This window comes from Lissotriton helveticus, chromosome 7 (genome assembly GCF_964261635.1).
Source record: "Lissotriton helveticus chromosome 7, aLisHel1.1, whole genome shotgun sequence".
NCBI classification, from domain to species: domain Eukaryota; kingdom Metazoa; phylum Chordata; class Amphibia; order Caudata; family Salamandridae; genus Lissotriton; species Lissotriton helveticus.
This window is the reverse complement of record NC_136068.1, coordinates 182,728,775-182,743,061: the sequence shown is the minus strand read 5'-3', so window position 1 is coordinate 182,743,061 and position 14,287 is coordinate 182,728,775. Positions and strand designations below refer to the sequence as shown.

Genomic DNA, 14,287 nt, shown 5'->3' with positions numbered 1-14,287 from the left:
AGACCCTGCCCCGGAGCACAAGGCCCCATCCGAAGGCCACCCCCAATACGGACGAAAAAAGGGGGGGGGGTAGCCGCCCAAGAGCCCCAGAACACGAGGAAGTGGGCGAGTCCGAACGTACCCCCGAGAAAGCCGCCAACCTGCCTGCAAACCCCCACCTCCACAGCGGCCCGACGCTAAGCGGGCCGCCTAGCCAGAACTCGTGACCTCCGCAGGGAGGGAGTAGGCAGAGGGGGGGTAATGCAAAGGCAGCCCGAAAACACTCACCGGCGAGAGAATTCCCGAAAGAGTGTCCACGTCCACGCAACGTCCGGGGCGGCAAAGAGACCACCGCAGTGGCCTGAGGGGAAGATATACCTTCTTCCTGCCTGCCGCCCCCCGGACGTGCGTCACTGGGCCGCCCCCTCCACCAGGCGACTCTGCCCGGAGGGGGGGTGTCTGACCCTGTCTAGGGGCGGGGCGGCCCTCCGCGACTAAGGGCCCGCCCTCCTGATGGCCACCGGGTGGCCTCGGGCAGGCGCATTTGTGGCAGGAGCACTGAAAGGATGTTCCAGGCTACCAGCGACTAGTGGAAACATTACTGCCAGCCCTTGACCTCTGAAAAGATGTACAGGGCTGCTTATGTCTGGCAAGAGAGGGAAAATTACTGCCAGGCGCTCTAAAACAGTGTTTAATTTGTAAATAAATAAGTGCCAGGCACCTCGTCAGTTGGCCACTGCAGCTAGCACCACTCGTTGACCCTACCGCGTTGCCAGTGTCAATACTAACACAACTATTAACCATCATGCACCTACAAGTGTGACATTTTAGACTATTCCAGGACACCAAAGTTATAACAATGGCTTAGGGTACAGGTATTAGTCATTTTTTAATAAATATTGAATTAATAAACTACTGTTGTTGTGCTGATCTCTAAATTACACAGATAGCGTCACCATGTGGCAGACCTTTATAAGTGCTGGAGTTTACAATTAAGTGCCAGTGCCGAGTTTCGTAAACCACCGGCTCAAATTAAGCACCGCTCTAGAAGGATGTGCAGGGAGTAGCCTTCGACCTCCAGGGTCAAGCGTGTTGCTCCCCCGCTGCTGCTCCTGATAACTCACTGGCACTGACGCCAACACAGTCCTTAAGCCTACCCGCCTTGAACCCACTTTTCGGGTGACTATTTACTTGCCTACATTTATTGTCCATATTTGTGCACTGTGCCTTCATTGTCATTACTTGTTTATTGTTGTTTATTCTGTTGTTCCCGCTGTCTGTTTTCTATTCAGTCTTCAATTTATTTTCTGCTGTAATTTTGCTGTTCCCGCTGTTACCTGCTTCCTGCCCTCCTGCGTCCCAGCCAGCCCCTCCCATGTCCCAGGACTTCTTATGGTGACCGCTGTGCAGCCGCTGGTACACTGAAGGCTTGCCTGCCAAAGGCGAGCCCGTCTGTGCCCATCTGCCCCTGGACAGCGCCCTTCGCCAGGAATCATGTCTCTTTCATCCCGTGCCGATACACCTCCGTCGACCTCTGAGCCCTGAATCCCCGAACCTCAACAACCACTGTTGCATGTCCTCACACTCCACCAGAGGGCCACTTCACCTGCTGCACCGAAGGAACCAACAACACCATAGACGCCGCAAACAACCTCATGTGCATTTTACTCAACGCATGATCACTCTGCAAATACGCCACAGAGATTTATGACACTATTTAATCCCTCACCCTCGATGTGATTTTCCTCCAGGATACCTGGCTGAACCTCCCCCTCTGCACCAGACATTGCCATCCCCAAATACTACAAGACAACGCACTGGGACAGAACCAACAAACCCATAGGTGAAATTGCCATCATCTACTAGGACACCATCCGCTGCACAACATCCCCAGGTGAACCGACCCTGATAATGGAACACCTCAACTTCCAACTCCACACAGACCGAAAAAGCACCGTAAGAGGGACCCTCGCCTACAGACCACCTTGACCACACTAGATTCTGCAACACCATCCCAGACCTCATTGCCTGATCGCCATGGACTCCAGGCACTACATCTTCCTTGGGGACCTCAACTTCCACCTCGGACCCAAGCGACAGCAACACAAACGACCTCCTGGAAAGAATAAGTAACATTGACCTAAACAACTTGTCACCGAAACTACCACATCGCAGGACATACGCTTGACCCCATCTTCACCTCCAGTAACAGAGTCAATTACAACCACGCCATACAGCTCACCTGGACCGACCACCACAGCATCCATTTCACCATCTCAAGACCCACCCACTCTGACATCATGCCCAGAAGGTCTGAAAGGATGTGGAAGGTTGTCCGCATCTCTGACAGGTGAGGTAACATTACTGACAGGGGATCTAAAAGGACGTGCGGGCAGTCAGCATCTCCCAGAGGTGAGGTAACATTGCTGCCAGGTGGTCTTAAAGGATGTACAGGGCTATTAACATATCTGACAGGTGATGTAACATTACTGGCAGGTGCTCAGAAAGGATGTGCAGGGCTGTCAGCCTCCCACACAGGTGAGGTCATATTACTGCCAGGAGCTCTATGCTGGGTCTAGAATCGGACGTGCAGGGCTGCTAGGGGCTCGATAGGAGATATTCCATTGCGGCTAGGAAATACTGAACTAGTGCCCAGTGGCAGGGGCGTCGTTTCAGGGAGAGTGTTTGGGGTATTACACCCCCTAATAAATGTAAATAGTTGTGTACAGGTGATTTCAGTCGGGTATGGTGAGATGTCGGTCGGATTTGTACATCCTCACAGACAAAAAAGCACACACCCTCTCAGCTTTAAAAGTCTTACATTTTTATTTTTTATTTTACACAATATTGTGTTTTCTCTCACTTAGTACCCCCTACAAACCACATTCCTCCCTATTTCCTCTGCCCCTTAAGCCCCTCTCATGCGTCTATTTTAACATTATATGCCAGTATAATTGTTGAAAAATCTGAATCTTGGGGGGGGCGTGGCCAGCAGCCGATGATGGCGGCAGCTTAGGAAGAGAGCTCCGCGGCTGAAGCGGCCTCCTACAATATCCGATCACCGATCCGACCCATTTATGACCAGTGCGGACAGGTACTGATGCCCAGGACCGGGCGGCGTAGGTCCGGACAAGCGGGGAGAAAATCCGACGTCGGGGAGCCAAGTTGTGGCGGACACCGAGAGGGCCCCTGCGAAGCTACTGAGCCGGGGACCTGCTTGGACGGGTAGGCTGGCAGGAAGTGAGCCGTCCTGGGCGAGGAGTAGCCGGAAGCGCCCGCCCGCAACGACCACGGAGAGAGTGACCCCCCCCCCGCCTCCCACAGCTGCCATCGGACCTGGTGAGCCCCGCGCGGAACCCCGGGCGCCCCATAGCTGAGTGGCGGGGTCTGGCCCAGACGACCTGAGGGGCCAGGTGACGGCGCTTAGCGCGGCTGAATCCGGAGCGGAGCCGCCATCTTTAGGACCCGGCAGAGGTCCGGTACCAGCAGAGGCGGGTCGGGTAAGCCGGCGGGACTGAGGTGCTGTCCTCCGACGATCAAACACCGCCGGCCGCTCCCGGCCCCCCCCCCCGCTGGGAGGGGGCGCACTATAAATAAAGAAAGCGCGAGAGTGCGCAGGGGCTTCTTGTACAACACGGACCCTCATAGGCGGGTTTCTTCTCCAGGACACAGGCCGACGTGCCAAGTAACACCATTGCCCTGCAGCAGATACAAGGGGGTAGGGCGGAAGACACCGGCAACGCCACACTGACCGGCCCGACCAACGCGGGTGGGGCGCAACAAGACCGTCCCCATTGTCAGAGACTCGTCGACGCCCCGCGGCTGGGACTAGCCGTCTGTGAAAGCAATCACCCCCACGCGTGGCTGCGGGAGCGCCGCCACATTCATTGACCGGAGGCGAGTCGGAGGGTCCAAGCCAGACCACTGAGGGCCACGACTGCGGGTGGACTGTGCCCCAACTACATCGGAGAGCCTTGAGGGGCGGAAGACTGCCCCAAAAGAGTGCGGGAGTCTGGGTGGAACCGAAGGGGGGTCTGAGTGCTCGGCTCCCCGTTCAGGATGGCCGGCAAGGGGCCGAAAAACACTGCGGCACAATCCCGCCTTGACAGATTTGCATATGAAAAACCCGCTACCCCCCCGCCAGACGCGAGATCGCAGACGGGCAAGACGGTGGAGGCGGCAGGGGGCAAGAAGGCAACCCTGGACGATGTCATGCGGGCCCTCACACAGGTGCAGGCCACTGTGGGGTCGATCTCAGCAGAGATTACTCTGATTCGTGCGGACTTCCACAAGATGACGGAGAAGGTGAACACGATGGAACTTGTGACCAAGGCCCTGGTGGAAGATGTGTCGGAACTGCAGACTAGTGTGGAACGTATCACGAAAGAAAATAAGGAACTGCGTGACAAGCTCGATGACCAAGAAGGACGCTCGAGACGGAATAACGTCCGTATAATAGGTGTGCCGGAGTCGGAAGACACGAGGTCGATGGACTTGTATGTGAAGAATCTAATCAAACAGCACCTGCAGCCTAAGGGACTTTCAAATTTTTTCACTGTGGAGAGGGCACACAGAGTTCCGGGAGGGCGCCGACAAACGGGGGCGAACCCCAGACCGATCATAGCACGGCTCTTTAATTTCAGGGATCGAGATGTCATTCTACAAGCGGCGAGGACCTCACCCCCTGTTAGGATTCAAAACTCCACGCTAGCCTTTTTTCCGGACTACACGGCGGAGGTCGCGCGGAGAAGGAGAACTTTCTTCGAGGTCAAGAAAGAATTAAGAGCAAGGGAAATCCCCTATTCAATGCTTTTTCCGGCCAAACTCCGGATTGTGGCCGACAATAAGACTTGGTTTTTCGACAACCCGGAGGCAGCACAGGACTGGCTGGAAGGCTGGCGGGCGACAGGCCGCCCTCGTCGCTCCAACAGACAGACCAAAAACCGCACTGTCGAATCTCAGCAAGAGTTACAATCAACCGGCGATGAAGCGGAGCCACTCTCGTCTCTGCCCACTATTCGAGAAGGGGACGATGATGAAGAACAGTGATCCCCAGATACTGGCACATTGAACTGAATGCAACGCTGTCCGACGATGCCGCCTTGGACACTGGGCTGAGGGCCTCCGCGGCCAAAGGAGGGGGCCGCCGACTCCGGAGAGTCCTTCACCCCAGCGTGCAAGTACTATGTTTTGGGTTGGGTTCAGGCACTCTGCTGAGTTGGGGGGGCGGGCAGTTCTAAGTCCGTTGAGCAGGGGGGCAGGGAGGGGGGGAGTTGGGGGTACTGTAGTTTTTTGGTTTTTAATTGGTTATCAGGGTCTGGATAGGAACCTTAGGATGCACGCGCGTAGAGTAGCGGAACCATGGCATGGCATTTATTTACACTACTTAGGAGGCTTGATGCCTCGCGATCCTGGCCAAGCACTCCACTCTTTCCAGAATGGTGGGAGGGGACGATAGTGTAGGGCCGGCAACCCCGTTGCACCTCGTGTCCTGGAATGTGAGGGGCCTGGGAGACAAGATAAAAAGGGGGCTAGTGCTGCAAGGCATAAAGAGACTGAACCCCGCTCTGGTCCTACTGCAAGAAACACATCTGACGGGCGCAGCGACACGGGCCCTAGATCGGAAAGGATATAGCATGGTTGTTCACTCTGAATTTACGAAGGGGTCCCGTGGCACGGGGATACTAATGCACCGATCATCTAGGTTCATAGCCAAATCCACTAAGATCGACACACAGGGGCGCTTTGCGGCGACACATGGGCAGTGGGAGGGAAAGCCACTTAACGTAGTCTCGGTGTATATTCCACCGGCACTGCACGCCACTGCCCTCCCGGAGTTGGGAAATTTCTTGTTGGACCTACCGGAAGGGGATCTCATTATAGGGGGCGACTTCAATGCTGTGGCACATAACTGTATGGATCGCTTCCCTGTGCGCACACTAACACCGGGGCCCTCCCGATTGCACGACTTCATGGAAGCACAGGGGTTGGTAGACATATGGAGGCGGTCCCACCCAGACGACCGGCAGTACACATATTACTCGGCGGTCCATGACAGTCTCTCGAGAATTGACTACCTCCTCACACTGGGGGGGGGCCTCCTCACTGTTGCCGAAGCCCAAATCCGCCCTCGAGGGGTTTCAGATCATTCCCCGCTGACTCTCTCCAATCATGCACAGACACGCAAACGTATCTACCCGATCTACCCAGGATACCTTAGGGAACCGACAGTAGCCAAGGCGCTAAAGAGGGGCACGAGGTCTTATTTCACCGAAAACGTAGGGTCAGTGGATTCCCCTACCACCGTGTGGGAAGCCTACAAGACGGTTCTGCGCGGGCAAGCCATCTCAGCTATAGCTCACCATAAGCACACGCAGCGTCAGGAGCTGTTAGATTTAGAGGGACTGCTCGAAAGGGCCACACGAGACCACGAGAGAGACCCGACCGAGGAAACACAACACGTGCTCCGGATATGCCAGCAACGTCACACAGCACATGTGCGCCGCAGGGTGATGGACAATATGGCAACGACAACTCACAGGGTGTACGAAGTCGGTGAAAAGGCGGGTAAACTGTTGGCCTGGTTAGAAAAGAAACGGGGAGGGCAGAGGGCCGTAGTACAATTGAAAGACCCAGAGGGCGTGGTGCAGACTGGGCCGTCTCAAATAGTGGACATACTAGCGGACCATTTCCAATTAGTGTATTCCCCTGATTTCGAGGTCTCCCGGGAGATGGCAGAGGGGTCTCTCGTTGGAGTGCCTACTCGTACTTTAACGCTGACTAGCCGGGACGAGTTGGACTCGGACCTGACGACTGAGGAGATACAGGCAGCTATCGCGGCGTTACGCCCAGGGAAGGCGCTAGGCCCTAACGGAGTACCGATAGAATGGTACAAGACCATGGCGGAAACGCTGTCGACGCCTTTACTCCAAATGTACGAGGATTGTCTGGAACGGGGGCAACTGCCGCCCGACCAGCGTACGGCCACTATAATCGCAATACCAAAGCCCGGAAAACCCCCTGATGAATGCGGATCGTACCGCCCAATCTCCCTCCTTAACGCCGAAAGTAAAATTTGGGCGAAACTGTTGGCCACTAGGCTGCTGCCTCATCTGGCGCACCTAATTCATCCGGACCAGTCGGGCTTTATGCCACACCGTAGCACGGCGCTGAACCTTCGACGGCTGCATGGCGTGCTGGCACGCGCTCCACTACTTAAGGAACAGGCGGCGGTGCGGTCGTTGGATGCCAAAATGGCATTCGACATGGTAGAATGGCGATATCTCTTCGCGGTTCTGGAACATTTGGGTATAGGCGCGAAATTTATATCATGGGTCAGGCTGCTGTACACAGACCCAGTAGCACGGGTGACGGCCAATGGTCACATCTCGAGGGAGTTCCCACTGGCGAGAGGCACGAGGCAAGGATGCCCGCTCTCGCCGCTGCTGTTCGCCTTAGTGTTGGAACCCTTGGCGACGGTTATCAGAACCACTCAGCTACTGAAGGGCATACGCTGGGGAGGTGACTGGGAGGATAGAGTCTCCCTGTACGCCGACGACATGTTAATCTACCTCACAGACCTTGCAAATGGTATCCCGGTCCTGCTGGCCCTATGTGAGAGACATGGCACGGCGTCGGGTTATAAAATTAACTGGGCGAAGTCGGTACTTTACTTGATCAGTGGCACTCCACCGCCCCTGACCCCGGACTGCCCGTTGCAGGTAGAACCCTTCTCCTTTAAATATCTAGGGATTCGAATCACACGGGAACAGACGACCTTTCGTGACCTTAACCTTCAGCCACTGCTAGATAGGTTGAAGGCGGATGTGCGCCATTGGAAGACCCTCCCCTTAACTCTGTTAGGCAGGGCGGCACTTTTTAAAATGATGGCGCTGCCGCGCTTCTTGTATGTCCTGGAAAACACGCCGGCGTTGGTTCCACCGTCATTTTTCCGCCAGGTGTCTGCACACTTGTCAGGCCTGCTGTGGGGAGATAAGCCGGCCAGGGTCGCTCAATCGAAAATGGTTAGAGACTGGTATAGCGGGGGGATAGCGCTCCCAAACCTTGAATTGTACTACTGGGCATCGCACCTTAAGGTGATCAACCAATGGATCCATGCTGCACAGGACGACCCAGCATTCCTGGCTGATAGGAGTCAATTAGGCTTAAACACCCTACTGGCCCCGCTCTATAATAAGGGACTGTTGACAAAGTTGAAAGGCCCAACCAAACACACGGTGTCTATCTGGCATAAAGCTCAAAGGCGACTAGCTTGGGAGGGGGTGATTACCAAACTCACACCGCTGTGGGACGCTAAGGCCCTAGGCACTCTGCGACACAGTAAAGGGTTTGACCAGTGGGACAACATTGGGATCTCCACCGTAGGAGACATGTGGACAAGTGAGGGAGTGATCTCCTTCGCGGCCCTGAGGGAACAGTACGATATGGGATTGAACGAAACGTACCGGTATGTTCAAATTAGGCATGCCCTTCTGGCGGTACTGGAGCCAGGTACGGCGGTCCCGGACTCGGCCCCGTTAGAGGACTGATTGCTTACTGACTACATGGAGGCCAGTGCTACCTCACTCACATATCGTAAACTGCTGAACAACCTACCGGATCCGCTGGTGAAATTGAAGGAACACTGGGAGGATGAGATTGGGGAACTGGACGAGACACACTGGAACGCAGCTTTGGCGTCGCCAAGGAGGCGGGTATATCCTCACGTTTTAGGTTGGTACAATTTAAAATACTGCACAGGGTATACTACACCCGCACAACACTGCACAGAATCCACAGGGCAGATCACCCGTATTGTCTGAGAAACTGTGGGGAAGAGGGCACACTGTTCCATACATTGTGGGCCTGCCCCAGTATACAACACTATTGGGGGCGTGTGGCGCGCACGGTAGGCCAGACTCTGCACACGTCATTTACACCTAACCCCAGGGTATGCCTGCTGAATGTATGGGACCAGACCGACCTGACACAGCATGGGAAGAGATGGGTAATCATTGGTATGATGTTGGCAAAGCGGGACATTGCAATGAACTGGGGGGCGCACACCACTCCGACCTTGGCCCAATGGTGCAGAAATATGGATATGTTAATGATGACGGAAAGAGCAGTTTATCAACAGAGGCGCAACCCACGTAAGTGGAATAAGACATGGTCACCTTGGAATGTATATAGGGGGGAGATCTGTGAACCACTGCCTGAGGATGACGATATTGATAGTGCGGAGGAGGATGAGGAGATGGAATGAGCGGGAGGGTTGGCGGGATAGGGAGTGTAGTTAAGTGTGACGGAATGTACAAGCCTCGTGAAAAGAAGTGATGTAAAGTTTGTGATTGTTGAAAACCATGCATGTGGCCCTATACTGCTACCACTCACGCACTTGGTATAATTTGATTCTGCCAGAGGAACCACGTCTTGACCCTTTGTTTGTAATGTTCAATTCAGTTAAATGAAAAAATGGAAATGTTGCTTAAATGGTTGGATGCAGCTGAATGTTGAGGCTGCACTGACAAATGTCTCTCGATATATGAATATTCTTTGCCAGCAACAATAAAAACAATTTATAAAAAAAAAAAGAAAAATCTGAATCTTACACACCACCCCCAAATCTTACTGACTAAGCTACGCCAGTCCCCAGTGGGATGCCGGGGGTTAGGGGGACGGGGGTGGGGGGGGATGACTGGGGCACATGTAGGGTGACCAGAATTTTTAAGCCTAAAACCGGGCCATTTCCCAAAAATAGAAGAAGGACTACAGTTGGGCAGTCAGAACATACATAAAATGCCATTTTTAAATCCGGTAGCTTGCCTGTTAATTACATTACTTTCTTATTATGGTTGCTAACTATCCCTGCTTTGCAAAACATAAAAATATACCTCCACCGTTTTCAGCCAACCCTCTCTAAAATCCGCGACATGAGCTTAATTTGTTGAAATCGGCCAGGACAGCTGGCATAAAACCGGGACTGTCCAGACAAATCGGGGACGCCTGGTCACCCTAGGCACATGTTTTCTACCTCTTGTTGTATTTCATGCACTACAGATACCATACTGGTGTGACAGATTCAGGACAACAACATGACGTCTTACAGACTGTGAAGGGTGGAATGGAGACACACTTTATGGCCTTCCCCCCGACAGAGAGATTCTTGGAAAACGATGTTTTTTGTCTTCTTGTTTTCACAGTCAAACAGGAAGGCCTGCGGTTTGTGGCGGAAGAACTGGAAAACATCACCATTCCCGACCTGAGCGGGAGCGAAGGCAGATTCCACTACACCATCAACAAGTGAGTCACGAGGGCTCTGACGTGCCGCGACCGCTGTCGTGTCCCCGGGAGGGTGCACGCGGGGGCGGGGCGGGATCAAGGACAAACCACCCCCATTGTGCTAGACTTGGAGGTGGCCCAGCAGCATCTGCTCCTCAGGCACATCTCACCAAAGCAAATTCATGGGGGGACATGAAGGGACACATTTGGGTTCATTGTTGCTTTAGTCTGATTCATGGGCCTTACTGCCAATTCTACAAATATGTGTGGTTTAATTAAAATCATTTCAATGTGCGTCATTTTACATATATAGAATAGAAAAGAGTAAAAAAAATAAAGATTAAAAGCTTTTGGGCTCAGAATTGACGTGCATACTCTAACTGGAGTGACTAAAGTCGCTAAAATCAATAAAAATCCTAGAACGGTGATCCAATTCTGCAAGTATTATCTTTTCTGGTGGCACACACAGACATGATTTGCTGTCTTCGCCGCTCTTTCTTCTAAAGGATGACTTAGTTTAACCACCCACAGTTTTCCAGGAAGTCTTCATTTTTTCCTAGCAAAAATTAGGGAAGAAAGTGTTCTGAGTGTCTTGCAGGTGGACAGTGTTCAAGAAAGTGCCTCTACCGCTCTCTACTGCTTCTAGGTCATACTTTTGTCAGACTCTGGTTTCCCTGGTGTGTAGAGTTGATTTAAATTTGCAGTCCATCCTTATGTCTGTATTTGTCTTACATACTTTATACCCCACACCTGTTTAGATTAGTGGCGAAAGAAACGTTTCTGTACAGGCAACCCAAGATCTAAATTCACAGAGTAAAGATCTAGGAGATTCATGCCTACGGTCTGACTAAAGTATGTAAAATAAATTGTATTAATACAACATCCGGTTTGACAGCTATAATGGCTTGGGGTGTGCTAAGAAGTGGCTTGCAAAATATATGGAACACCGGCAAACTTGTAAGCCTGTGGTGATTTTCAAATATTTAGGTTTTTTCACCCTTTTGAAAACATGCAGAATCACCAGAATTAAAGTCAGGGATAAATAGGAATTCCAGGGTTTGGAATGGGGAGGCAATACCTCCATATTGCTTTAGGTTTATGCAGGGCTTAATTTGTTCCAGTGTTAGCTTGTGAAAGGCCATGGCATTCATTTTTTGGGATTGAGGTTTATATTTCATAATCAGATATTGACCCAGATTAGGAGAGAAGCAAAGCAGGGAGAAACAATGAGGAAGAGAAAGACGAAAAACAGAGGACAAGGGAGAAAACAGGGATTAACAAGCATTGGCAAAGCCAATAGGTTTGGCTTGCATTTGAGTCCAGACTAAACCATCAACAATAGCCTGCTTCATTGGAAAGAAATACAATGAGAAATGATTGCTTTCTGTATACAATGCATCTTTGAAAGAAAGAGTTTAGTTTGTGATGATTCACAGTACTTTTTAGATGTAAAACAGTCCATCTTGCATTGTAATGTAAGCTCTCCATGGAAAGCAGATTAATTCACCAAACATCCAATAGCAGTGAGTAAGGTACTCCTCTAGGTGGATTTGGATAAAGATTTGGAAGAAGTAGATCTTGCAGACAGCTGCACGATTAAGCCAGCCATAAACAAAAGAAACCCTGCAAGAGAGCAATAAAGAGAGGAAGTGAAAGATGGCAGAAGCAAGAGACAAGCCCTTAAATTAGGCCTAGGCAGCCTTGGTGTTCAGCAAACACTGAATTTGCCGTCATCGGCGTTGGGGTCCTAATAAAAACTCTTATCACTTTCTATATATTTATTCTTCAAATTAACCCCTTCGATGCTGATGACGGCCCCCAGCCGTCATGCATCACGGGGCTCGTGTGCTGATGACGGCTGGGGGCCGTCATAAACCCGCCCACTCGCGATTCTGCCGCACAGGCGCAGAATCGCGGCCGCCCCAAGGGGTTGAGTACCAGGGGAATATTTACTAACATTCCCCAAAACACAGTGCAGCAAGCGCAGTTGCCCTGCATTGAAAGAGTAAGCAAGCCAGAGAGAGAGAGAGAGAGAGAGAGAGAGATACAGTTCTGCTCATCCCTAACCCTGTGGCACTTGTGGCTGTCTAGCCTCAATGCAGTGACCTTGATTCCTGGCTCAAGGGTACCTGCATTGTGGTCAGGATAGTTTTATTTACAAGAAGGGGTACTTTCCTACACAAAAACTATCCTTTAAAGCTAATGCCTCTTTATATGTGTGCATTGTTTCACCATTCCAATATGGTTGACGCGCTACTTGGAAACGTGGCGGCCATCTTGCAACAGCAACACAATGATAAAGTATGCACAATATCATGCAAAGATATCCACACCCTTTCGTTTTTCATTAAATGATTTTTAATTGCAAGTATATACCTGGACATTTAGCCTGTAGTATTTCTTTCCTTTTATTCTTTTAAATAATATTGCAAATGCTCGGCAATATAAAGAAATACAATGTCTTTCAAACTACATAGCTTGCCAAGGCAGGCCTATTAGCTTTATCAGTAGTTGTTTATTTAGTGCCCCATTGACCTAAAAATTATGTTATATGGAAATCTACGATTGTAGAACGGCAAATTCACTATATTAGCAGGTGATATTCAGAGTAGATGTTGACAGTGGTAGGATGTGACTAGAATTTGCATGCAAAGCCATGTGTTGACAATGGAAGATGTGCAATGGGCTGAACATTGCGAAACTGCAGAAATAGACTGAAATTTATTGTGGAATCGGGTTGTATAGACAGAGATTGGGAATGGATGCAGAATGGACCCTAATGTGGGCAGGGTGGTGGATGTGGGTCAGAATACTCATCTCTCTCTTCCTCTCCTTACAGTGTGAAGGTGACCGAGCTGGAGCTCTCAAACTCTGATCTGCACTTCCAGCCCAGTCAAGACCTTGTGTTTGACATCAACAACGCCTCCATCAGTCTCACGTTCCAGCGCAAGCTGCTCTACTGGTTCTTGTAAGATATTTCCTATCTGCCATAACCTGAAAATACCCCAGTGTCTTTCACTTTAAGTGATCTCCTAGCCTCCCTTTACGTTATTTCCTATTTGCTTCTACCTCTACTAACCTGAGCACTGTCTCTATGTATCATACATCCTTTCACTCCAGTGCAGGTTTCCCCGGGTTCTCACCCCTCTTCCATAATGCAAACCGACCTTCAACCCGTTCTCCCCTCTAGGATTCATCTCTTCATCCCCTCAATAAAATTTTAAGGGATGTGTTGCCCCATACTTTCCCAAGCGTGTTCTCCTTCCCCGGTCTCTTTTAACCTCCATCCTCATACACCCTTTTTCGTTACTTTTGCTTCACTGTATATGATCCCTCGATCATTTTTCTGTTATTTATTTTACTTCTAACTCTCCAAGCAGACCTTTACCAAGTAGTCCCTATCAACCCCCCATGAAACATTTTCTGCAGTATGACTACCCCACAAGTGCAGCCACACTACCCAAATAGTTTCCACATCTTTCATCTTCTATAGACTTATCTCCTAAAATCTGTACCTTTCAAAAAGTCTCTAGTATATCTAAACATTCCTTTTTCCTTCAATCCTCTGAAAATGCCGGGTTAATTTTGTCCCATTACTATTTCTGCCTCCTGCATAACACTCTTGCTTGCTTCTCACACATTATAAAAGTTGCATGCCTCTTTCCTACCTCTAACTTAACTTCATCATAGCCTTACAACCACCAAGGACATTTGCAACATCTCTTTCACTCACCACCAGCTGCCTTCATTCCTTCATGAAGGGCGTGACAAAGGATGTCCTTACACTGCTCCATTTTTATGTGACCCACAGTTTTAATGTATATTATATTTGTGTCTGGCCTCTTTGGATGGATGCTAGAGCCACCCAAGAAGGACAACTGCAGTCATGAGCAAATCAGTCACTGGGAGACCTAATTGATGTATTGGGCGACTAAGTGATGCATTTCTGTCAATACCTTCTTTGAGTCCCCAATGATCAGACAAAAAATATATATTTAATGTACTGCATGGTCTGTCCTGAGCCATA

General features: G+C 50.7%; 1 protein-coding gene across 3 annotated transcripts in view; it reads left to right on the top strand.

Moving 5' to 3' along the window:
* The window catches only part of PLTP (phospholipid transfer protein), a 226,440-nt gene that overhangs the window by 122,965 nt on the left and 89,188 nt on the right, over positions 1 to 14,287 (top strand). For all 3 annotated transcript variants that reach the window (XM_078651904.1, XM_078651903.1, XM_078651905.1), the window contains 2 exons: positions 10,182 to 10,281; positions 13,100 to 13,228. In XM_078651904.1, the coding sequence (XP_078508030.1) occupies positions 10,182 to 10,281; positions 13,100 to 13,228 (229 nt within the window). The remainder of the gene's footprint in view (positions 1 to 10,181; positions 10,282 to 13,099; positions 13,229 to 14,287) is intronic.